Source organism: Rana temporaria, chromosome 8, assembly GCF_905171775.1.
Source record: "Rana temporaria chromosome 8, aRanTem1.1, whole genome shotgun sequence".
In the NCBI taxonomy this organism is placed as follows: domain Eukaryota; kingdom Metazoa; phylum Chordata; class Amphibia; order Anura; family Ranidae; genus Rana; species Rana temporaria.
The window spans coordinates 59,712,931-59,738,991 of NC_053496.1; the positions used below are offsets into that span (position 1 = coordinate 59,712,931).

At 41.5% G+C, this 26,061-nt stretch overlaps 1 protein-coding gene across 2 annotated transcripts; it reads left to right on the top strand.

The window, feature by feature from the left end:
• Positions 1-7,400: 7,400 nt before the first annotated feature.
• LOC120946977 (RING finger protein 122-like) lies at positions 7,401-25,826 on the top strand. Of its 2 annotated transcripts, XM_040361860.1 has the most exons (6): positions 7,401-7,920; positions 11,342-11,485; positions 13,806-13,848; positions 15,956-15,997; positions 18,498-18,580; positions 24,927-25,826. In XM_040361860.1, exons 2-6 carry the CDS (start codon positions 11,343-11,345, stop codon positions 25,021-25,023), a joined length of 408 nt encoding a protein of 135 aa, XP_040217794.1. In that variant the 5' UTR covers positions 7,401-7,920; position 11,342; the 3' UTR covers positions 25,024-25,826. The 2 variants fall into 2 exon arrangements, with proteins under 2 accessions (XP_040217794.1, XP_040217795.1); XM_040361861.1 differs by lacking the exon at positions 7,401-7,920 and having other exon boundaries at positions 10,869-11,485.
• The last annotated feature ends 235 nt before the right edge of the window (positions 25,827-26,061 follow it).

Consider the following 26,061-nt stretch of genomic DNA (forward strand, 5'->3'; position numbering starts at 1 on the left):
TATTTAAAAACAAATAGGTGACCAAATCCCATGGGGCCACTTTTCAAGTTTTATTTTTTTTTTTAATTTTTTTTGTGGCCATCAGGGCCACAAAAAAAATTCAAAAAAAAATAAAATTCCCGCAAACTTGGTAATGCAATACCCACTTGAAGCAAACAAAAGCCCAATTGTTATATGTGGAATGCAAGCCATGACCACCCCAGATTTTAGTTTCTTAGGCAACTTTCACACTGAGTCGCTTTACGGGCGATTTAGCGCTACAAATAGCGCCTGCAAAGCGCCCTGAAGGAGCTGCTGCATTCACTCCAGTGTGAAAGCCCTGCCAGCCGCATCTATGAGGCACTGTAGGAGCGGTGAATACACCGCTCCTACATAGGGTGACCACATTTCCAAACTACAATTCAGGGACACCCCCCCTTCCCAAAAATCTGCTTGTACTGTAACGAATCACAGCACAGTGATTGGACACAAAAGGCAGGATTTATGATTTCTCCAATCACAAGCAGGGGGTGGGGAATGTGCTCCTCCAGGCATTCCCCGCCAGGACAAGTACTGTCAGTGAGTAAAGCAGTGATGTGGCAGCGTTTTTTGGGGGCATTAGTTTGGCTTGGGGGGTGGCTGTGTCAGTTTCATTCCGGGAGACTGTATGTCCAGGAATGAAGGTGCCCGGGACAGACCTGCAAAATGCGGAACTGTCCCGGGCAATCCGGGACACATGGTCACCATACTCCTACAGCGCCCCTGCCCATTGAAATCAATGGGCAGCGCTTTGTGGGCGGTTTTAACCCTTTTACGGCCACTAGCCGGGGTTAAAAGTGCCCCGCTAGCAGACGAAAAGCGCTGCAAAAACAGCGGCAAAGCACTGCTAAAAATAGCAACGATTTACCGCTAACATTCGCAACGCCTCAGTGTGAAAGTAGCCTAATGCCGCATACAGACGATCGGTTTGTCTGATAAAAACGGTCTGATGGACCATTTTCATCAGACTAAACCGATCGTGTGTGGGCCCCATCGGTTATTTATCCATCGGTTAAAAAATTAGGAACTTGTTTTAAAATTATCTGATGGATAAAAAACCTATAGAACAAAACGATCGTCTGTAGGCACGTCCATCGGTTAAAAATCCACGCATGCTCAGAATCAAGTGGACGCAGGCTTGGAAGCATTGAACTTCATTTTTTTCAGCACGTCGTTTTACGTGTTTTACGTCACCGCGTTCTGACACAAATCGTTTTTTTAACTGATGGTGTGTAGGCACGACTGATCATCAGTCAGCTTCGTCGGATAACTGATGGAAAAATCCATCAGACCGTTTTCATCGGATGGACAGATCGTGTGTACAGGGCATTAGGCCTAAGGCTCTCAGTAAGTGAATGTGGGAACACCAAATGAAACCCCTTTCACGCTAAAGCAGTTTTCAGGCATTTCAGCGCTAAAAATAGTGCCTGTAAAGCACCTGAAAATTGCCTCTCAACCCACCCCAGTGTGAAAGCCCTGGTGTATTCACGCTGGGGTGGTGCGCTTGCAGGGAAAAAAAAGTGCTGCAAGCAGGAGCGTGGGCGGTGTGGGAGCGGTGTATTCACCACTCCCAAACTGCCCCTGCCCATTGGGATGATTTGGCACCGCTTCTAAATCGCCTGAAAAGTGATTCGGAAGCACCGCATCACGGGTGCTTTTAACCCCTTCTTGGGGGTTCAAAGAGGCCTGCTACTGCCTGAAAAGTGCTGACAAAGCGCCGCTATAACAATGGTATTGCGCTGCTAAAACGGGTGCCACTTTACTGCTAATGCCTACCACCCCAATGTGAAAGTAGCCTGATGCACCTACACCATCATGTGGACGACTGCGATGTGAACAGTGCAGTTATCTAGACTAGAGACAGGACACAAACACTCTGCATTGTGTCAAGGCAGCCAATTTAATTTGGAAAAAATGACATGCAATTATTATATAGTGTGGGGGGGTGTGTGTATATATATATATATATTTTATTTTTAATTTGTTTCCTTTTTCAGTGATTCTCATCTATGCGTTTTGGTGTGCTAAAATGTTCTTTGTGGTACACTGGCTTTGGTTTGTGGTTGAAAACAAATGATACCACAACACATCACACCATGTCCATGCATTGTTGTGCATTGTGGTAAGGCATAGTAGACCACAACTTGTATAGTTTAAAGTTATTTTTCTTAGGTCCCCTGGCCCATCCCTGCTGCCAAGTGTCCCCAGAGCAAGCAGCTTGCATTGGGGGCACCAGAGCAGGCTAGATGTGATTCATTTCTGTCTTAGCCAATAAAGAAGAAGAGTCAGGGCCGTCTTTAATATGGTTTGGGCCCTGGGCAAACATTTTTTTTGGGCCCCCCTCCAGCTTATTTTGGGCCTGGCTGGTTCACATGTATGTTTTGGCGGTCCTCATTTGTGCAGGTACAGCAGCCCATTGATTTGAATGGGCTGCCATGCCTTTGTTTCCTGCAGAAAAAAGGTGCATTCAGCATTTTAAAAATACAGTTGCCTTGAAATCCATTCTGCTTTTGCACCATGCTACTTACCTGCAGTTCTTGCACACACAAACGCACTGTGTTTTTAAAAGCGTGACCTAAACGTCTAAAAATGCAGCAAGTTTGACAGTGCGGGAACTGCAGATAAGTCACAGCAGACAGCAGAATGGACAGACAGTGCTGTATTTCAGTGCTTGATGGGCATAGGCGTGCCGTGTGCGCAGCCTATTACATGAGGCATGCGCTTTTCTTTGCAGGAAACGCAGGCATGGCGGCCCATTCAAATGAATGTGCTGCTGTGCCTGCGCAAATGTGGGCCGCCAAAACACTTCCATGTGAACCAGCCAGGCCCAAAATAAGCCCATCAAGCAGTTGAATACAGACAGTAATGCCATGTGCTCTGAGGCCTTACTCAGCCTGGACTGCAGGTCTGGTCTGTGATTTAAAGAGTTCCTCTATTTTACACATGGCATGGCATGGGGTCCCATGGTGCTAAAGCAGAATGGACAGACGGTGCTGTGACCCCATGCCATGCCATGTGTAAAATAGAGGAACTTTTTAAAACACTGACCAGACCTGCAGTGAATCATCAAATATTATAAAGACTTTGGGCACACTCTACAGAAAACTTCAATTTACAATATAGATTAGCAAACAGTGACATACCTTGAGGAGCAGGACATGAAGAAGTCAGCCTCGGGAAGAGCAAACTGGGCATGTTATAAAATCACATTCTAATTCACTTTTATATACAAGCAGCACCCAGTGGCAGGAAGGGAGAAGTGCGCGTCTAAAGGGAAGCCAGGGGTGCTGTACATTTTAAAACACTGGGAAGTGAAGCAGTACTGTCACTGGCTGCGTGCCGCTGATGATTTTCAGCCTGATTTGTGGGCAGCACAGGGGCTTAACGGGAGGCAGGGCCGCCATCAGGAATTATGGGGCCACTTACACAGCTTCAGGCATGGGCCCCCTGGAGCAGAGAACCGGGATGGGGGGTGCTGCCACCTGAAATTGAGAAGCAGGGGGGGGCTGCCGCAAATTTAGAAGCGGGGGGCCCTTTACAAAAAAAGAAATAAAGAAAGGAAGAAAGAAAAATATATATAAAAAAGGGGTGTAGCCATCCGGGGCCCTGGGGACCTCTGGGCCCTTTAATAAAAAAAAAATAAAAAATAAAAAAAAATATATAAAAAATATATTTTAAAAAGGGGGTTGCCATCTGGGGCCCTGGGGACCTCTGGGCCCTTTATTTTTTTTTTAATAAAAATAAATTACAAAAAAAAAGGGGGTTGCCACCCGGGACCTCTGGGCCCTTTAATAAAAAATATATATAAAGAAACATTTATAAAAAAAAAGGGGGGTTGCCATCCAGGGCCCTGGGGACCCCTGGGCCCTTAAATAAAAAATTTATAAAAAAAATATATAAACAAAAATAAAAAAATAAACATTTATAAAAAAGATAAAGGGTGTTTGCCACATGGGGCCCTGGGGACATCTGAGCCCTTTAATAAAAAAAAATATATATATATATATTATATATATATATATATATATATATATATATATATATATATATATATATATATATATATATATATATATATATATATATATATAAATAAAATATATCAAAAAAATGTTTTTTATAAAAAAAAGGGGGGTTGCCATCCGGGGCCCTGGGGACCTCTGGGTCCTATAATAATAATAAACATTTTTTTTTATATATATATATATATATATATATATATATATATATATATATATATATATATAAAAGATTTTTTTTTATAAAAAAAGGGGGGTTGTCATCCGGGGCCCTGGGGAACCATGGGCCCCTGGGGACCCCCAGACCTCTAAAAAAAATTGGCCCTTTAATAAAAAATAAAATAAAAATATATTAAAAATGTGTCCCTTTAATAAAAAAAACATTTTTTATTTAAAAATAAATAAAAAAAGGGGGGTTGCCATCTGGGGCCCTGGGGAGGGCTGCTACAGAGAGAAGGTAAAAAACCTTAAGCCTGGGTTCACATTAGATGTGGTGCAAATGTGGTGCAAATTCGCTGCAGATTTGGCACCGCATATAAATCGCAACCTGTCCATGCAAACTGACTGCGGAGTGTATGTTAAGTTAACGACACCCCCCATTCGGTTTGCAAATCGCAGCACAATTTGCAGAATCGGATTGCATGGATGTGGACAAAAAAAAGGGCCCTGCACCAGTTTAATGCGAATGTGGTGCGATTTGAGCTATACAAATCCATGGCTCAAATAGCACCCCAGAGACACCGCATGTAATTTGAGCAGGAATGTGCTGCGATTCTTGTGCGAATTACATGCTGCGCCTCACATCGCAGCAGTGTGAAACCAGGCTCAGCCTTTACAAACACTTTATTGGGTGTTAAATCTGTCAGAGAAACTCATTTTTATTTAATCATGTGACCTCTGCCAGTTGGAGGAAGTTAACACCTGATTGGCTGATATAGGTTAGGTTTTTCAATGCTTTTGCACTGCCTTATAAAATAAATCCAGTTTCCCCATCTAATAATTGCATTTTGTTTACACTGGTTTTGAAGTGTGACATGGATTTTGTAGTATTATAATAACCAATGAAAAAACTTCCCATTCAGTTCTCCACGACAACACAATAAACAAAGTCACCCATGAGTCACCAGCTGTGGGAGTTTGGGGATAAAAATAAAGAATAAAAAACGATGGAAACAATTTGAAATGCTGTCTTTGAGAATCTATTGTATTAACATCAGACTGGATGATTCATTAGGGGTTGATTCTTATTAGGGTTGTGCCGATACCACTTTTTTAAATCCGAGTACAAGTACCGAATACTCGCCGATACCGATTATGATACTTTTTTTAATGTCATGTGACGCACTGATAGATGGCACTGGCTGATGGGCACTAAAAGGTGGCACTGACTGATGGCTGGCAGTGGCACTGATGGGTGGGCACTGATTTTGCAGCACTAATGAGCACTGATAGGTGGTATGCACTGATAGGTGGCACGGATGGCTGGCACTGAAAGATAGCACTGATAGGTGGCATGCACTGAAAGATGGGACTGATAGGTGGCACGCACTAATGGCTGGCACTGAAAGATGGCACAGATATGTGGCAATGATGGGCACAGATAGGTGGTAATGATGGGCACAGATGAAGTGCCACTTATAAGGCTACACTGATGTGTGACACTGATAGGTGGCAATGATGGGCACAAATAAGCGGCAATGATGGGCACAGATGAAATGGCATTTATTGGGCTGCACTGATGTGTGGCACTGATAGGCAGCAATGATAGACACAGATAGGCGGCACTGATAAGGGGGGGCATTGATATAAGGTGGGCTGTGAGCTAATGGGGGTCTCCAAGGGGGGTGCTGCTGATCTAATGGTTGGTTACCACACATTATATCAGCAGTCAGTACCCCCTCTTAGAGACCCCCATTAGCTCAAAGCCCCCCCCCCCATAGTCCTTAGAGACTTCCAGAGATCAGAGAGCCCCCCTGATAACAGTGGGCCCTGCCCTCTATAAGACATCATTCATGTCTCACCAGCATGACCCGGGAGCCACTGCAAGGGGGAAGTGTGAGAGTTGAGCTGGGGGGGCAGAGCCACTCTTGGGCTATGCAGACAGTGTGTGTGTGTGAACAGACTGGCAGGTTATATTACTCACATGCACACTGTTCCCTGCAGTGCCGGTACACCAGCAGCACTCTCTTCCTCTCCTCCCGAACCGCTGAATGTCACTACGGCGCCGGCACTAGAAGGTATCTGTCGGGCGGGGAAGAACATGCCGGGTGCAGGAGGAGTGCACACCGCAGCCATCTGTGTACAGTGAGGGATTTTCCCTGCGCGCCCGCTGACTTGCTGTTGTTCCCGCCTCTCTCTCGCCTCTCTCTCCGATCCCAGGTATCGGGTGAAGCATCGGCAGCATTTGCGCGAGTACAAGTACTCGCGCAAATGCTTGGTATCAGTCCCGATACCGATACTAGTATCGGTATCGGGACAACCCTAATTCTTATGTTTGTCACATGCAGTTGTTTATAAAGCTTTACATTTTTTCTTTCTACTTTGGCATGAATGTAAATTTAGAAGATGCCAGATTCAATGCAAACCAATAATTAAAGGGTTAGCTCCCTTTCACTAGAAAAGTTCCTATGCAGGAAAGGTTTGTCTGTAGATAAAAACAAACAGTGCAGCTCTGACCAAAGTTGAATAATGCCCTTGCTATAGGTGTAGGCCATTTACATAACTTTGCTAAGTGAGGCCTAGGAGCTTTGAGCTTAGCATTAGGGAGCTCACTCTTGTGATGGTGAATAGTAATACTAGGCCTCTCTTTGCAACACCTCAGGAATATTCCAGTCAGGCTTCAGGAGGTATGTACTTGGCCCTTACCTTAAACAAAGTCATTATTCATCTTTATTTAGAGCTGCACAGTTTGTTTTTATCTACAGCAGTGGATCTCAACCTGGGGGTCGAATGATTATTTGCCAGGGGTCACCAAATCCTGGGCTGTTCCTGAAGCCTGCACTGCTCTCCCAGGAGTAATAGAAGGAATAAAAATAAAGAATACATGGAAGGGAGAGGAAAATATGGGGAGGAACAAAGAAAAAGGGAGAGAAAGAATAAGAGAAAGAACAAGAAAGAAGGCTAGAGAGAGGGATGGGGGAAAAAAACAAGAAATTAGGATAGAGAGAGATAAAAGGGAAAGAAAGGAGAACAAAGAGAAAGAGTGGTACATCCTAAAATGTACCATAAGGGGTTATAATATTGAACGTGTGGAAGGGACTCAGGGAGCGCTAAATGTCCGCGGGTTAGGGGTGCAAATTACTTGCCTTGTCTTGGGTGTTAACAACCCACCCAACCCATTATTTCACCCTTAAACCGCAGGGTATTCTTTCCAAGGTCAAATATTTGGTGAGTGTAGTTTTATCCCAGTAGGCTCTGGTCTTCTTCTCAATGCTGCGTGGTCCCAGCTTTAGTTAATCTCCCCCCAATGTGTTGCCTATTTGCTTCTCCTCATCTTCTCTTTAGCAGAAAGAAGTCGAAGTTTGGGAAGACCTATCCCTATGCACTAATCTAAATGACCTCTTCAAGAAACAGGCATGCATTTGCTAGTTTTCCATTAAATTATCTCTTGCTTTTTTTTGCCCTGTTCCTATTAAAAGAAGCGTGCTTGCAATACAAGAGAAGTTTTGAACAAAGACCAATGCTGACTACCATGTGACCTCCCCAGACCAGCTAATTGTCCATATACAATAGCAGAACAAAGGACAGGATTTCCTCTACAGTTCTGGGCTACCCTGCCAGGGTCATCTGATCAGTGAACGGGCACACATTTCGATCACTGATTCTGAGCAGGATGAGGCAAAGGGCTACCTTCCTACAAAGAGTTCCTGCATATAATGACTTAGTAAGTACTTAGTGTGTGATGTTTATGAGTTTGTGTGATTAATATCAATTGTAAGCCCATGACAGCTGATTATTATTTACAGCTATGCAGAATATTAGGAATTTAGAACAATTTCAAAAAGTTGTAGTGATAGAGAAGAATGTTCCTGTATGGGTGACAGGTGCATGTAAAGAACACCCTAGCAAACTCATACAACCAACACAGTGCCTTGAAAAGTATTCATACCCCTTAAAATGTTCCACATTTTGTCATGTTACAACCAAAAACATAAGTGTATTTTTTTTAAGATTTTATGTGATAGACCAACACAAAGTGGCACATACTTGTGAAGAGGAAGGAAAATGAAAAGTGGATTTCCAAATGTTTTACAAATAAATATGTGAAAAGTGTGGCATGCATTTGTATTCAGCCCCCCTGAATCAGTACTTTGTAGATCAATCTTTTGCTGAAATTACAGCTGCAAGTTTTTTAAAGGCTGTCTCTACCAGCTTTGCACATCTAGAGAGTACATTTTTTTGCAAAATAACTCAATCTCTGTCAGATTGGCTGAAGAGCGTCTGTGAACAGCAGTTTTCAAGTCTTGCCACAGATTCTCAATTTGATTTAGGTCTGGACTTTGACTGGGCCATTCTAACACATAAATATGCTTTAATCTGAACCATTCCATCATAGCTCTGGCTGTATGTTTAGAGTCGTAGAACTGGAAGGTGAACCAACGCCCTAGTATCAAGTCTTTTGCAGATTCTAATAGGCTTTCTTTTAAGATTGCCCTATATTTGGATCCATCCATCTTCCTATCAACTCTGACCAGCTTCCCTGTCACTGCTGAGGAAAAGCATCCCCACAACATGATGCTGCCACCACCATGTTTCACGGTGGGGATGGTGTGTTCAGGGTGATGTGCAGTGTTAGTTTTCCACCACAACAGAGTTTTGCTTTTAAGCCAAAAAGTTAAATTTTGGTCTCATCTGACCTGAACATCTTCTTCCACATGTTTGCTGTGTTCTCCACATGACTTCTTATGCCGCGTACACACGATCATTTTTCGGCATGAAAAAAAAACTAAGTGTTTCAGCATGTAGAAAAAACAACGTTTTTCCAACTTCATCATTAAAACAACGTTGCCCACATACCATTGTTTTTTAAAAATGCTCTAGCAAAGTGCGGTGACGTAAAACACCTACGACGACACTATAAAGGGGAAGTTCTATGCGAATGACGCCACCCTTGGGGCTGCTTTAACTGATTCCGTGTTAGTAAAAGACGATTCGCGCTTTTCTGTCTGTTACAGCGTGATGAATGTGCTTACTCCATTATGAATGGTAGTTTTACCAGAACGAGCGCTCCCATCTCATAACTTGCTTCTGAGCATGCGCAGGTTTTTAACGTCGTTTTAGCCCACACACGATCATTTTTTACAACCTGAAAAATGACAACGTTTAAAACGTCGTTAAAAAATGCAGCGTGCTCGAAAAAAAATGTTGTCGTTTTTCAGAAGCCGAAAAATGATGTGAAGCCCACACACGAACATTTTAAATGACATTTTTTTAAAACAACGTTTTTTTAATGCCGAAAAATGATCGTGTTTACACAGCCTTATGGCTTTCCTTCAACAATGGCTTTCTTCTTGCCATAAAGATTCCATCCAGATTCGTGGAATGCACGACTAATAGTTGTCCTGTGGACAGATTCTGCCACCTGAGCTGTGGACCTCTGCAGCTCCTTCAGTGACACCATGGGCCTCTTGACTGCTTCTCCGATTAATGCTCTCCTTGCCCGGCCTCTCAGTTTAGGTGGGCGGCCATGTCTTGGTAGGTTTGCAGTTGTGCCATACTCTTTCCATATTCAGATGATGAATTAAACATTGCCCTGTGAGATGTTGAAAGCTTGGAATATTTTTTCATAACCTAACTCTGCTTTAAATGTCTCCACAACTTTATCCCTGACCTGTCTGGTGTGTTCCTTGACCTTCATGATGTTGTTTGTTCACAAAGGTTCTCTAACAAACCTCTGAGGGCTGCAGAGAACAGCTTTATACTGAAATTAAATTACACACAGGTGGACTCTATTTAGTAATTTGGTGACTTCTGAAAGCAATTGTTTCCACTAAATTTTAGTTAGAAGTATCAGTGTAAAGGGGGTTACATACAAATACACGCCACACTTTACAGATATTTGTAACAAGTTTTGAAAACAATTTATCATTATCCTTCCAGTTCACAATTATGTGCCACTTTGTGTTGGTCTATCACATAAAATCCCAATAAAATACATTTATGTTTTTGGTTGTAACATGACAAAATGTGGAAAATTTCAAGGGTTGTGAATACTTTTTTAAGGCACTGTATGTGTTGAGAAATGAATACATAGCATCATACGGAATATAAAAGCAGCTTGTAGTAACCTATAGCAAACACTCAGGATTTCTACGATTGCCTGTCTGAAGACAAATGAAGGCTTTACTTTATTGAAAAAGGATTGCACAGAATTGTTACATAGACTTACTATACTCAAGGTCCAGTTTAATTACCAAAGCATTGTGGTCTTATATTGCTACCAATACTTATCAAATTTCTATAACTCTGTGTAAAGCTGAGTGCACAATCTCACAATCACAATCTCATTTAGATTTACCACAGAATATGTAGTACAGGGGTCTCACAACTTTCTTAAACAAAGGGAAAGCTTACTGTCCTTCAGACTTTGAGGGGGCCGGACTGTGGCCAGTGAGAGTAGAAAATGCCTGGGCATCAATGGGAGTAAACAATGCCCCATCGTTGGTAGTGGGGAAGGAATAGTACCCTATCATTGGTGTCAGTGGGAAGAATAGTGCCCTGCCGTTGGTGTCACTGGGAGGAACAGTGCCCCGCCATTGGGAGGAACAGTGCCCCATTGTTCTGGTTAATGGTAGGACTAGTGCCCTATTGTTGCTATCAGTGAAAGGAATTATGCCCTGTTGTTAATGTCAGTGGTAGGAATAGTGCCCCAATGTTGGTATCTGTTGGAGGAATAGTGTCACAAGGGCCAGATAACGGCAAGCATAGAGCCACATCCAGCCCATGAGCCACAGTTTGGAGTTCACTAATGTAGTATGAGTCTGTCTGATTTAATTCATATACGACTCAGCTCTAGGAATTTAGAAAAATGTAACCTAGCAGTTCATGAAAGAAAAACATACAACAGACAGCAATAATCTGTTTTCAAACCTGTCCCACAGTTTTCTGGATCTCCTCATGAGACCATGGGGTGGATGTAGACACCACATGCACTGTTTGCATATCTCATCCACACGGAGAAGCTCTACCAGTATGACCGAGCACTTCTATGTCAACGGCTTGATGTGCTTGCTAGAGACAAACTTTACTATCTTGATTTTAGAATTTGTGTGTACCAAACTCACCTGATCTTCTCTCTGGTACAGAATGTCTGCAGATCATTCCATGCAGAAGTATAATATGACCCAGGACAATCTCCGCGCAGCACCATTCAACTTGTTCATCCTCGTTTTTGGAGCTGGATTTCTATTCCTCGTATTTTGCCTTATTTTTTGCTGCTATTTCTTCAGGTAAAAATTAAACACGAATCATTATGTATTGGATCTTAGTGTATCTATAGCCAAAACCTTTGCTTTTTGTTTGGATAGAGTGGGAAAAGAGTAGAGGTGCTTGCAGGGTTTAGGCTTCTTTCACATGGGCAGTAGACTTTGCCAGCCTCTGAAAAGCAATTGCTTTTTTTAGGCCATGTCTGAACCCCAGCTACCGCCATCTTCTGCTCAACTGTATATATAATCAGGGGTATTTTTTCTATTTTTGACTTTGAAATACTGTGCCACAATCACCATAGCCGTGCCTGGAAAGGGGGGTTGCAGCATGGTCCCACTGACTTACTTAAAGCATTTTTTTTACCCCCCAAAACTTCATATTCCTGATACGTGCCTGCTGTACCATGTACTTGTATAAGAAGGTATCCTGTTCTCTTTTTATTGTCTACTTTGTGTGAAATCCCTGGTGTTCCTGCTGGTCCTCTTGCTTTCCTGTTAAAAACTGACCACATTAAACAGGAGAGTACACCATGGTCAATTCTCTAGCTATGCTGGAAACTCTGTGTACTCTCCTCCAATGATCAGACTTGTCCTGACATGCCCCTGCTGCACAGCCATTCACTGGGAAGCTCAGTGTACTGCTGCTTCTCCTCTCCCCAGCTAACAGAAGGAATGTGATCACTTATATTAAAAAAAAAAAAGTATTTAAAGTTTTTTTTTTATATCTATACATAAATGTTTGCCTTTCATTTCTATTTTAAGCTGAATGTGTTGTTTTACAAGGGGATTGTTTAAAATCACTTTAACCTCCTTATCGGTAATCCTGAGTGTGGCTCGGGGTGAAATTTCTGTACCAAAAGCGGTAACCCTGAGCCACACTCGGGATCGCATTGCAGGATCCAGGCAAAGTTACTTACCTTGTCCCCTGGATCCTGAGATGTCTTCCCGCTGTGTGTGCGAGCTGTCTCCTCCTCCGCTCGATTCACAGTGCCCAAGTGCCAAGCTTCGTTCCCTGCGAGCGTTGTGACGCACGGGGACGGAGCTCGGCGACAAATTAAAAAAATTCAAAACACAGTATACATACAGTACACTGAAATCTTATAGATTACAGTACTGTATCAAATTATTTCACATCCTCTTTGTCCCTAGTGGTTTGTCCAGTGCCCTGCATGTAGTTTTATATTATAAATACTTTTCTTTCTGCCTGAAAATTGTAGATTGTCCATAGCAACCAAAAAGTGTCCCTTTATGTCAAAAGTGGTTTTAGACCAGCTAGAAACTTAAATTAGAATCACTTGCAGAATTGAGCTATAGCGATCTGTGGGAACATTTTCAAACACTAAAGTAAAGACAGCGACAATTCTGCAACTGAGCAAATTTCAGTGATTTTGATTTGATTACATTATTGAATCCTTTTTATTATTATTTGTTATAATTATTTATTATATTATAATTTATTGATTTTGTGTTTCAAACTTTATCATACCCGAGATGTCTACTAGACTTTGTTTGGACAGATTTAAGTGTGTTATTACTAAGAATTACAGGCCTACAATATAAAACGCCAAATTTCCATGCAAAACATTGGACCGCTTTGAGCATCAAAAATCTGACATAATCATACCGCCAGGGAGGTTAATGAGCGAGCTAGTGTGACAGGCAATGCCGTCTGTCTCTCACTTAATTTATTCATGGGTAAGCGCTTTGTGGAGTGAAACGCATTGGATTGAAAGTTGGACAGGTGAAATTATATGTTGTTAATCCTCTATTATATTAAAGCTGGTTTTAGATTGGTGACGGCATCAGTGTGCTGCCTGTTCATTTCTTTTCGGCTTGCTGTGCTTTGCATTGTGACAACCCATTCATTTTGGAATTGTCTGCCAACTCACCTTAAAGTGGTCCAGCACCTTTTTTTCTACGCATATGTGTTTGGCATGGTGCAATTAAGTGACATTTAGAATTAATGGCGATATAAAATGCGTATCAATGCAATGCATATATGTGGTGTTGGCCTAAAGCTCGATGCAATTGTGTGCCTATTAATCAGGGAGGTTTGCCAGAAGTGAAAAGGGGGATTTGCATTCTGTTTTACATTTTGTTTCTGCAACAAAGACCATTACTGAGGGTGCTTTTCAGTGTTGCTCATGTTTAGTAAAAGCAGCTATCATTACATTTACAGTCTTCCTATATTAGCATTTGTGTATTATGCTGGGCACATACAAGCACAGCCTGTTTCGTAGAATGTGGAAGGACCAGTGGTTGCTGATATAGCATTTTTAACTATTGCTTTTGTGGTTTATACTCTGTTACCATAAGCCATTTACTGTTTTTCCTTTTGTTTTAGATTGAAACATCAGGAACAATACAGGAGGCGAGGATATAAAAAGGTAACATATGGCTGCCTATGGGGTACAGGGAGAAGAACTAAATTGTGTTATACATCTAGTTATTAATTTATAATTTTCTTTTTACACACAAGAATGAATCTGTCTCTATATCAGTCTTCTGTTATCCTTTGAAGAATAGTTCACATGATTTGGCGAGTCAGCAGGCAGGCTCTATTGCTGTGCACAGTGTTGCTGGTCTAATAGTGTATGGTATAACAGTTTAATGGAGAGGTCTCTTAGGGAGAGATTTACTAAAACTGGTGCAACTGTGCATAGTAACCAGCTTCTAACTTCAGATTGTTTAAGGCCTGGTTCACACCTATGCATTTTTATTTTCCGTTTTGCAGAAACACACTACAGTCCATTTCACGTGGTTTTCTATGGATGTAGTTCACATCTGTGCATTTTATTGAAAGGACGAACCTGCATAGGAGTGAATCAGGCCTAATTAAGCTTTGACAATAAAATCTAGAGGCTGATTGGTTACTATGCAGAGCTGCTTCAGTTTTAGTAAATCTACCCCATGTTCGGGTCCGAAAAGGAAATTTCCTGTTCCATTTTTCAAAGTAGTATGGGATTTGACAACGTGTTAGAAGCTATTAAATGTAACCTCTAGGACAAACATATTTTTCCACCACAGAAGAACCAGTTAAATGGCAGGCATCCATGTCATTAAGTAGTAATGTGAAAGTCTTCCCCTTTTATTGCTATTTATAGTGTCCAGCTGCTCAAATCCTTACAGAGCGTGCCAGGCTGATATGTGATAAATCTGAACACAAAGCCCCACTCAACAGGTCTTCATTTTACTGTACTTCTCAATCCACATGAAGTTCTATAATGTGAAATGCTCGGTAAAGACCAGTGTGTTTTTTTTTGGGGTGACTATTTGCAGATTGGATAGTATGCCCAGCGCACCAATCTAAAATAATAGTTTCAGCAAAGAGAATTCTCAACTGATGATTGCTATTTTAAATAACACATGTTTTATAGCTTAGTGAATTAAGCCGTATGTTGTTAAAGCTACTCTGTTTTTGTGCGACCTTCTACATTAGACTTTATTTCATTTTTCTGCAGCAAAGATATATTTGAATGGTTAGTATAGCTTGGTGCATTGAATTTTAAGGACTGATGGCTGAGCCATGGTTTTACCACACCTCGACTGCCCACAGCAAAATTTAAAGAAACATGTCGAGATACCAGGCAGCACCATCTGTCAAACTCGGCCATTCAAGTCAATACCAAACACTTGTCTAGCGATTGCAGCACATTATAAATTAAAGTGGTTGTAAACCTCATTACACCACTTGTACCTACAAGTAAGACTATAATAAGGCTTACCTGCAAGTACTGTAAATATTTCCTAAACATGCACGGTTTAGGAGATATTTACCATATACGCTTGCGACAATGTTATCAGCGCACTGAAGAAATGGCCTGCTTGTACCGTTTCTTAAGGGCCAGTGACATGACCAGCGGCTCCAACGCACATGCGCAGGAATGACATCATCGCAGCTCCAGCTAATCACAGCACTGGAACCCAGAAATAACTTGGGGGGACATGTCGCCAATCACATCTGTGTGGGGGCTGCTGCAACAGCTTCAAACTAAGGTAAGTATTTCATAATGAGCTAGTATTCAATGCATACTAGCTCATTATGCCTTTGTCTTACAGGGTTTGTTTCTTTGTTTTGATTTTTTCGGTTTACAACCACTTTAAGCTCACAATGGATGAGCCATTTTTTAAAATTCAACTAAGGATTGAATAAAAGAAAACTGGCCCAATTCTCCCACCCACACAGTCAATGTGGATGGGGGAATCCTCCCTTCTGTATCTTTGTATTCCGACAGCAGGGAGACTTCCCCACTGTCAGACTACACTGATCAGTGATGCCGGCTTTAGCCTGCAGCGCTGATCAGGCAGCTGAAATTCAACAGGGTGGTTGTACAGATGTTAAATTGGTAGATCAACTTCTGTTCAACCAGTGTCCAAATGTGGATCGAAATTATGTATAGCCCGTTTTATAGTGTATTAGTGAATGAGCCTGATCACGCTTGTTTACTACAGTTTTTGCCAAGCTGATCTGTTGATCATTTTATATTGTTTTAGGTAGTCTTAAAAGACAAAACAAAGAGAGCCAACCTTGTTGGGGTAAGTTTCATGTAGATCCAGCTGCCATCTAGATTGTAGATTTGCCTTCAACAACATTTTGGAGCGTGTCTGTGAGAATTTGTGTCCATTCACCCAAAACAGCAATTGTGAGGTCAATACTGATGTTGAACACCAGCACATAGTCAGATTTCCAGTAATCCCAAAGGGGTTGAGGTCTAGACTGCAGACCAGTGGAGTTTCTTCCCACCAACCACGTCTTTATGGATCTGGTTTTGTTCACAGGGGCACAGTCATGGTGCAACAGAAAAGGGGATGATTTGTTTGCTTGTAGCAGTAATATTATTCTTCCCTGGAAATACCTAAATCAATAATTTGAGAGGAGCACACAAGTGGGATTGCTGCAGTTAATCACTGGCTGTGCAAACATCCTTGAATAGCTCCGGTGGCCAAGAACCTGTCATTGCAGTGTACTGGCTCGGTGGCCACAGCTCACAGATGTCAAATCCAGGGGCAGGAATCAGGCTTTACATTGTGGCTAAAAGTCTGAGTGAATGCAGCCTAAGGGTTAATTCACACAAGTTGGTGTATTACAACACTGCAGCTGGTATGCGGTGCGGTGCAGTGCAGCGAGACTGCTACAGTGTCAATTTTGGCGCATCACATTGTTCACTTTTTTTTTTATTAACTTTATTAAAATGTGGCTTGCCTCATACTGCATATAGTACTTTTTCAGTGTATTGCATCGCAACGCAGTGGTGTGAACTGGGAAACAGGCATTTTGCCTTGTCATATGGTGACACTGCTCTGGAATGGCTGTCTAATGCAGTCCCACCGCATCTAGTGTGAATATACCCTTAGGCTAGGTTCACACCATCAGCTCCCACCAAGAGTCCAATATGTCCTGGTTCACTATTTCAGCCCAAATTTTGGGCTAAATTCGAACCTGAAATGGACCAAAAGATGCACAGGGCTCCTGTGCAAATTCGCATTGGGGCCACAGTGGAAATGTGTGAACCAGTTCCATAGAGAGCCAGTCAAAATCTCCTGAAAAAAAAAGGGGGGAGTGGGGGTAAAACTGTGCTAATTTCAATGAATAGACAATTAGTGAAAAAGTAGTAAAGCTGCGACACAAAAACATGTGATAATCTTGTGAACAATGTAAAAATAATATTATAGTCATGCTAAAATAATGAATCTAGATGTAAATTAAATAATATGGATATAAGGTTTACCTTGCTGAATATGCAAAATAAAAAATTATGTGCACAAAAACAGTAATATATAGTAATATGAATAAAGTCCAATCCCACAGGAAAAAATGGGAAAAAGGAGTGAAGAGTGTAAGGGATCAAACAGCCATCCACCACCAACGCATTGGATTTATCCTTGTGTTCCACAGGTGAAAAGGGGAGAACCCTTACCAGATCCGTTGGACCTCAGGTGACAAGGGCCCTTTGATAAAGTAATTTGTGACGAAACTGGTCAGGGCGCTGTTACGTACCAACGTGACCACGTCCCAACGTGACCCCGGAAGCACGGGTGTACGGACATTTTTATCTGTGCCGGCTATTTTTTATGCTGCTGTCTGTTTGCCTGTATCGTTCTTCCCTTCATGGTTATACAGCAATAAACAATTTTTTTTAAATGATAACGCACTATCACAAATCCTATCTATCCTATCTTTTATTTTTTATACTACTCACGGAGTGGTATACTCAGGAGAGAGTGTCCCTTCCATGCTACGTCTGATTTCTGTGAGGATGGAGATGAGATGTTCTGGAGGAGGCTATTAATCTAAACCTTGCAGAGGTATACCTGCCAAGCTCATATGACCTTGTCACCTGAGGTCCAACGAATCTGGTAAGGGTTTTCCCCTGTGGAACACGAGGAATAATTGGTCTGATGGGGCAGCGGTCCATCGGTTCGGTTTTGAAGCACGTTTTAAAATTTTGGACCGAAGGAAAACAGACCGATAGCCTAGACACACGGTCGGTTTGGTCCGATGAAAATTAACTTCGGTTCATTCTCATCGGACCAAACCGACCGTGTGTACGGGGCCTGACACTCTTCACTCCCTTTTCCTGTGGGATTGGACTTTATTTATATATTTTACTTTTATTTTGCTTGTGGACATTGATTTCCTTTGATATGCTGTGTTGCATATGCAGCAACACCACGGATGTTTAATTCATACCCATTCCTGATTGTATTTAGGGGATATTAGTCACTTATATCACTGTATATTACTGTTTTTGTGCACATCATTTTTTTTTTGCATATTCAGCATGGTAAACCTCGTATCCATATTATTTAGTTTACATCTAGATTCATTATTTTAGCGCGACTATAATAGTCAAAATCTCCTGCTATTGCAATTTCTCTGCATCCAATTTGCAATGGTATGAACCCAGCCTGAATGAGGAGCCGGAGTTTCTTTAGTATTTCAGATCAAAGTGGTTAGGAGAAAATTTCACACTGAAAAATGTTCCCCAAAATATTTGTACAAATGTATGTCATCTTTGTTTACTTTCATCCGCAGCAAATGTGTGCAGTGTGTCTGGAAGAATTCAAGGTTAAGGAAGAACTTGGACTGTGTCCTTGTACCCATGCCTTTCACACAAAGTAAGCTCCATTTAGAAAGAGTTTGCAGTGCTTGCTACAAAATTGGGAAATATCAGGTCATTCTGCATAGTAACTGCAGCCAAAATGTTGGATAAAATGGAGAATTTACATTTTTGTCAGGGTGGTATTTTAGCAATTTTTCCTTTTTCTGAAGGAAGATGTTGTAGCTAGGTAGGCTCTGTCCACATCCAGGCAGTGGAGTGAAATCTCCTTTGTGTTTTGCAGCAGAACATAGGAAAGGGGCAACTTTCTCCTAGAGGTAAACAGAAGATTACCTTGGGGGAGGAAGGAGAGCCTGGTTCTCAGGACAAGCTTGTGCTTATGTAAGAAAAGAAAAGTCTCCTTACAAGAAAGAGCTGCTCACTTTGAGATATGCCTGACGAAGGCATGGTAACAGCTAACAAAAATAGCCACCTTATTACCCACAATAATATATCCTAAATCGATTCATAGGGTGGTTTATGAAGAAGTGAAGTACCAGATTCAGACAAACCCAGAGAGACACAGGGGGTCATAGTGGGAGATGAACATGAGTAAATCCTTGTATAAGTCTTCACAAAAGTGTGAAGACAAAGGTTTCCAGAATACAACAGATAAAGCAAAGAGAGTACTTAGAGTCTAATGCACACAATTCTGGAGGAAGCCCATATGCATTTCAGCGGTTGAGGTACCTGCTCTCGCACCACAGTAGGCCCTCTAGGTGGTATGGTAGATCCCCTTTGAACAGATTTCCCACCTTGAGCAAGGTGAGAATAAAGCCAGCAACTAAGAAGCAGGATGGAACAAAGGGCCCTGTGACAGAAGGTCCGGCCTGTTTGAAAGAGGAAAAGGCTTATCAATAAAGAGGCTGTATGTCCATGTAATGGGAAAAAGAAAATTGCGCTTATTCAGTGGAAAGCAAGCAAGCAACTAAAAGTGTTATACTACAAGAAGAAGGAAAAAACAGGTTGCACCAATAAGGTTAAATGCAAGAACCCATGACAAATGTATAACTGTGCCAAACATATGAGTGACAAAAATGAATGTAAATAAACACATACATAAAAAATGTTTAGTGTAAGTAATGAATGATCAGACACTCTCAATGATTAAATGGAGAATGAAAAAATCCATACAAATGTGATAAACAAATTAAAGTCCATAAAAAGGAGAAATATCACAAGTGAGTAAATCCCATATAGTCCAAAGAATTGAAAAAATTTAAACAATTAAAACTTCAATCTCCAAGTGGTGAGGGATAATTACAGCAACCCCGAAAATTGATGATGGGTAAACACCTCCACCTTAATGATGTACTGTCTCTTACCAGATAGAATTGATCTCTTATCACAGGAGATCAAAAAATGCATATAAAGCTGGTTAGATGTCCAACAGGGAAGGCATCAATACGATACAGCCTCAATCAATGTACAATGCAGGATGCGCCATAAAATGAGAAGAGGAGCTTGCATAGCATAAAATCCAACGTAAATTTATTAAAAGATAAAAAATGCGCACTTACAATAAGTCAAATGCATATAAAAGAACGTGTCCATTTTTGTGACGAAATGTTGGGTAAGCGACATTTTGACGTCACCGCGCTCAGCTGCACCCGGAAGACACGGGCAGGCAGATCGAGGAGCCAGCCGGCTCGATCTTTTATATGCACATATGCATTTCACCCATTGTAAGTGCGCATTTTTTATCTTTTAATAAATTTATGTTGGATTTTATGCTATGCGAGCTCCTCTTCTCTTTTTATGGCGCATCCTGCATTGTACATCGATTGAGGCTGTATCGTATTGATGCCTTCCCTGTTGGACATCTAACCAGCTTACATGCATTTTTTGATCTCCTGTGATAAGAGATCAATTCCATCTGGCAAGAGGCAGTACATCATTAAGGTGGAGGTGTTTCCCTATCATCACTTTTCGGGTTGCTGTAATTATCCCTCACCACTTGGAGATTGAAGTTTTAATTGTTTCAATTCTTTGGACTATATGGGATTTACTCACTTGTAATATTTCTTCTTTTTATGGACTTTTAAGTTGTTTATCACATTTGTATGGATTTTTTCATTCTCCGTTTAATCATTGAGAGTGTCTAATCATTCAATACTTACACTAAACATTTTTTATGTATGTGTTTATTTACATTCATTTTTGTCACAGTTATACATTTGTCATGGTTTCTTGCATTTAACCTTATTAGCGCAGCTTGTTTTTTCCTTCTGTATGTCCATGTACCAAGTTCTCCTTGGTACATGGAGCACCAGTATCTGTTCTTCCTCTCTCTTGCGGAACAGTAGAGGGTGATTTTTCACTGTAGACAATGCATAGATCAGTCTAAATGAAGACCACAAAGGCCAGGATACCTGGACCTGGCCACAAACTATCCAGTATGGAATTTGGATGCAATAAGTTCCACCTTTGGGGTTCATTTGTGACAGAACAACAGTAAAATCTCATGGTGGCGGTCCTACACCCGAGTCCAGGCATTAATGATTCAGGTATACAATAGGAGAGGTAACTGTCAGCGCAGATACAAAGTACATGTATGGGTAGGAGTATGGTAATTAGTCCATTGGAAATGGTTGTAACAGGCAGTTCAATGGTTAAAAATGCAGGTGATGTGGCTGTTCAATGGCGCCTGCTGTCCTCAGAGAGCTGACTCTATGGTAAACAAAAGAGGGGTAGAGAAAGGAAGCACCACCTAAGTGCAGTATTAAAGAGGTTCTTTTAATGACACATTGTACAAAACACACTTACAAGAAGGTAAGCAAAGAAGGCTCATCTGTAACATCCTGTAGTCCTCGTCCCGGATCCATGGGCTGCTTTAGAAGTGAAGAAAGCAGGATGTGTGGAGTCTTCAGGCCTGTCCTGTGGCCATCAGGATGAAGTCTGTTCCAGCCTCACAGGTCACGTGATTACTTCCAAGGAACACTTCCGGGAGGAGGGTCAGACAGGGAGAACAAAGGCTGATTGGGCTACGCGCTCGGAACCACTAAAGCAGCCCATGGATCCGGGACGAGGACTACAGGATGTTACAGATGAGCCTTCTTTCCTTACCTTCTTGTAAGTGTGTTTTGTACAATGTGTCATTAAAAGAACCTCTTTAATACTGCACTTAGGTGGCGCTTCCTTTCTCTACCCCTCGTTAATGATTCAGGAAGTCTGCTTGCCAATATTTCACTCCCATTATGTAGATAGCAGAGAGAGCTCCAATATAATTCTCCACCCAGGACCGCACAGAAAATGCATACTTTACATTTTACAAACACTCTGCAAACGCAGCAAAAAGCACAATAAAAACAATCCACCACAATCCAATCTAGAAAAAAGTTCTGGAGCTTCTTTGAGGCACAGGGCAGCCCATTGATGAGGATGGGCTTCCCCATGTGTGATGAGTGAAAACAGGCCAAAAGCCTCTATCACTCCCTCCTATGCGCTTGTATACAGATGGCCATTTGCAATCTGATTGTACAATTTGCTTTAGATTTACTAGCACTATGGGAGTTAGAGTTACCACCTGAACAAGCCATTCAAGCTGTATCAAATCAGGCAGGCTCTTTCACTACAGAGCTGATGGGAGATCTAAAGGAGATTGCAATGTGTATGGTCACCCTAGCGGAAGAAGCAGGTGGTGGTATGGTAATGAGGGAGGTGCATTTCAGACTGGTAATACAAGCCCCATTACACCCCTTTTCTGTGATGAAAAAACACAGAGAATGATGAACTAAGTGATGCAGGCAGAAAGACTGCTTTAAAACTCAGGCAGAAACATGACATTTAAACCTTTTTTTGTATAAGGTAAGTGAGAGATAAGAACACTGGGGTGGCTGGGTCAAAAATTATATTACAAAAGGATTCTATTTATTATTAAAAAGTGAAATTCTGCCCAAAAATTTGAAATTAAAGCGAAGGTCCAGCTTCCCACAAAAATGTTTAAGTCAGCAGGCACAAATACTGCAGCTGCTGACATTTAATATATATCCAGGGAGCCCGCAATGTCCGCACCCGAGCCAATCTTTGAATTGGCTGTCGGGTGCAGTCGCCACCATTCCTGGTAAGGGAACCAAGCAGTGAAGCCTTTTCGGCTGCGCTTTATAATTGGTCTGGCGGCAGAGGAAGAAGAAATGGACAACGCTGCACAGACCAGTTGTAAGGCAGGACCAGCATGAGCAAAGCTTACCTTTAATATAATTTCAAAGCATCTACCTACAGAACCCTTAAGGCTGGGTTCACATATGAGCATGCAGCAGCTCACAGCAGGAATCCAGTGCGGCTCTGTTCACTGTTTCAGGTCCGATTTGAGCAAAAATGTTTGGCAAACTTGTGCAAATCACACAGGAGCCGCTGTGGAGATAAGTGAACCAGCTCCATAGAGAGCCGATTCCAATCTCCTGCTATGAAAATTGGATGTGGAGAGAAACTGCATCCGATTCGCACTAGTGTAAACCCAGCCTAAAGCGCATCCTCAACAGGAATAGTGAGATGCTCGTCGAGAGCCGATATGACAGGATCCACCATAAGGACAGACCATTTGTTTTCCCCATAAATTCCTTTTCCACAGGATATACGTTGTGGAGGCATGAATACCTTTTCTGCATTTGGACAACCCTCATGCAAAGAATTTCTATGTGCAAAAGGAAAAGTAGACTTCTGCAGCTGCCAAGTGCAAATATATAAGCTCATAAGAGCTTGTATAGGCTGAAGAGATTATGGTGCTGCCAAGTAAAGGCTAGGGCGCACCACAATGATATGTGAGCCGACAGTTTAAAGCATAGGTCATGAAATCTTACCTTGTGCCTCATAAAATGCAGGCGTTAAAAATTCCTCTGCAGCATCCTGTTCTTTGTCCACTTCACCTTCCTCAATGAGGTGTTGCAGAGCATTTTCAAACAAATCAGGCACAACTGCAGTGAAATCTGTTTTGGATAGCCTGATGTTCACTTGAGAGGGAGCTTATTTTTCCCCAGATACTTATATAGCGCCATCAATTTACGCAACGCTTTACATACAATATAAATTCACATCAGTCCCTGCTATAAAAGGAGCTTACAATCTAAGATCCCTAACTCGCATTCATACATACTAGGGCCAATTTACCGACCAGCATGTGTTGGAATGTAGGAGGAAACCCACACAAGCACAGGGAGAACATGCAAACTCTGTGCAGGTAATGCCATAGTTGGAATTTGGCTCATACCCTGTCTACCTTTTGGCAATCCTTGAAAACTCATTTATTCAGGGAAGCCTACCCCACACCTCCACCTAAGAACTGTACTAGTAGTGATAAGGCATATTGATCCACCAGTAAAACCCGGAAAGGGCTTGCTGGAGAACATGGATAACCTTAAAATATATTATGTTTTTTTTTTTTTATTCTTTATCTTTTTTCCCCTTTTGGGGTATTTAATGGAAATATATATCAGTTTAGGTAAGCCATATCCATTATAGCATTTTGGTGCAAGGGTCCGGGTGGCTTAGTCCTACTTACTTTGAATAAATAAAGAATTAAAGAGATATTAGCAATTTGAACAGTCAGACGGACGAGCTCTTTAATTTTTTTTTATTTTAATATTATATATATATATATATATATATATATATATATAATATAATTTGGGATGTTTTATGTTTATGTAGTTCTTTAGGATATTATGAAAAAACATATGTTCTTGTACTTCATTTTGACCATTATGCTGAATCCCAATAAAAGTGAAAAAAAAAAAAAGCACTGTACTAGAGTTACCTCCATCAGATCATCCCCTGCAGCTATTACTTTTTGTACAAGCTCCCCCTTGCTTTATATTGCAAGCACCATGAGCAGGGCTCTCCTATTCCTTTTGTATTGTAATTGTACTATCCCCCTTTATATTGTAAAGTGCTGCGTAAACTGTTGGCGCTATAGAAATCCTGTATAATATTTACCAAGCTAGGGATTTCCATGTGGGGGACTCACAAAATGGATGCAGAATCAGACAATATTAGCATGTCTGAGAACACCAGCTTCACTTCATACACACCATGGCCATAGTCATTCCTATGGACAAACCATTCTTCAAATGACTGCCGCCAATTGGGACCTTGTTGGAGGAAAGATGGTTGGATTAGAAAGGAAGCCGAATATTGTCACATGAGGGGTTGGCTGCACTCTGAGGGGTGGGGAGATTTATTAAAAAAAGACAACTTCACAAAAAGGTAGTGAAATTCTGCTTTAAAGAACGCGTGACAAATTATAGGCTGCCATTTGATTAACCCTTTGAAAAATTGCTTTTGCCATCACGGACCTGAAATAAAACATCTGCAATTAAAAGGTTAGAACTTTTTATTCTAAATTAATCTTAATTTTTTATTCTCCGCAGGTGCCTCATGAAATGGTTAGAGGTGCGAAACGCTTGTCCAATGTGCAATAAAACCATCTCCGTGCCAATACCAAGACCCTCTTTGGAACACATGTGAATGTACGACTTAACATGTATACAGTTCAATTGTTTCTATAGACCAGTTGCTGATTCACAACTAAGTGGCTGAGGAATGGAACATGTACTAGCAATCAAGTTACTGTAAAAAAAAAAAAAATGTACACTGGCATAGCAATGACAAGGGTTTGCCCAGCTGCAGCGCAGACAGCTTTATGGGCTATTTGGGGTGGCGGCTATCTGATTGGGTATGAGATATTGCTTCAATGAAAGCCGTATATGGAAACTGCATAACATGTCAATCAGTTAGTATTAAACTACAGCCAAAAATAGATTGGGTAACCATGAAGAGACACATAATGGAACCTGAAACCCGAGTAGAGGTTAAAGTAAGTTGCAAGGCTGAAAGTCAAGAAGGAAAAAAAATTAAAAAAAAAGAAGAAATGTATTTACATTAAATAAAATGAAAAACACAATAGAAATGGGGAGCACGGGAAGTGCTGCATGGAAATGTGGTAAGATAATGTCAAATGTTTTCCTAAAGGAAACCTGTCATTTCAGAACTATAGTAGGCTATTCTTGCTGGCCTGTCTTGAAATTCTCTGGCTGTCCTATGTATCCCCAAATCCTAATTTTGTCATATTTTTAAGGAAATATGGGTGGTTTTATTTGGAGCACTTTTTAAAGACTATTATTATTATACAGGATTTATATAGCTCCAACTGTTTGTGCAGAGCGTTGCAATATAAAGTGGGACACTACAGTTATAACTAGCGGTCGACCGATATGGGTTTTTCTCTGGCCGATATTTAGAAATCGGGGCAGCCGATGGCCGATATATGATGCCGATTTTTGCGGCCGATATATGATGCCGATTTTTGGATTGGGATGCATTGTGGAGGAGGATGGATGGTGCTGGGCGTGGGTGGGAGATGCGTTGTGAAGGGGGAAAGATGGTGCTGGCTGTGCGTGGGGGATGCATTGTGGAGGGGGATGGAAGAATGGTGCTGGGCGTGGGTGGGGGATGCGTTGTGGAGGGGGATAGATGGATGGATGATGCTGGCCGTGGGTGGGGGAT

Coding starts and splice junctions, on each gene's coding strand:
- LOC120946977 (XM_040361860.1), top strand. CDS start 11,343: ATGTCTGCAGATCATTCCATGCAGAAGTATAATATGACCCAGGACAAT. Junction 15,998..18,497: donor AGAGAGCCAACCTTGTTGGG/GTAAGTTTCATG, acceptor TTTCATCCGCAG/CAAATGTGTGCAGTGTGTCT. Junction 18,581..24,926: donor ACCCATGCCTTTCACACAAA/GTAAGCTCCATT, acceptor TATTCTCCGCAG/GTGCCTCATGAAATGGTTAG.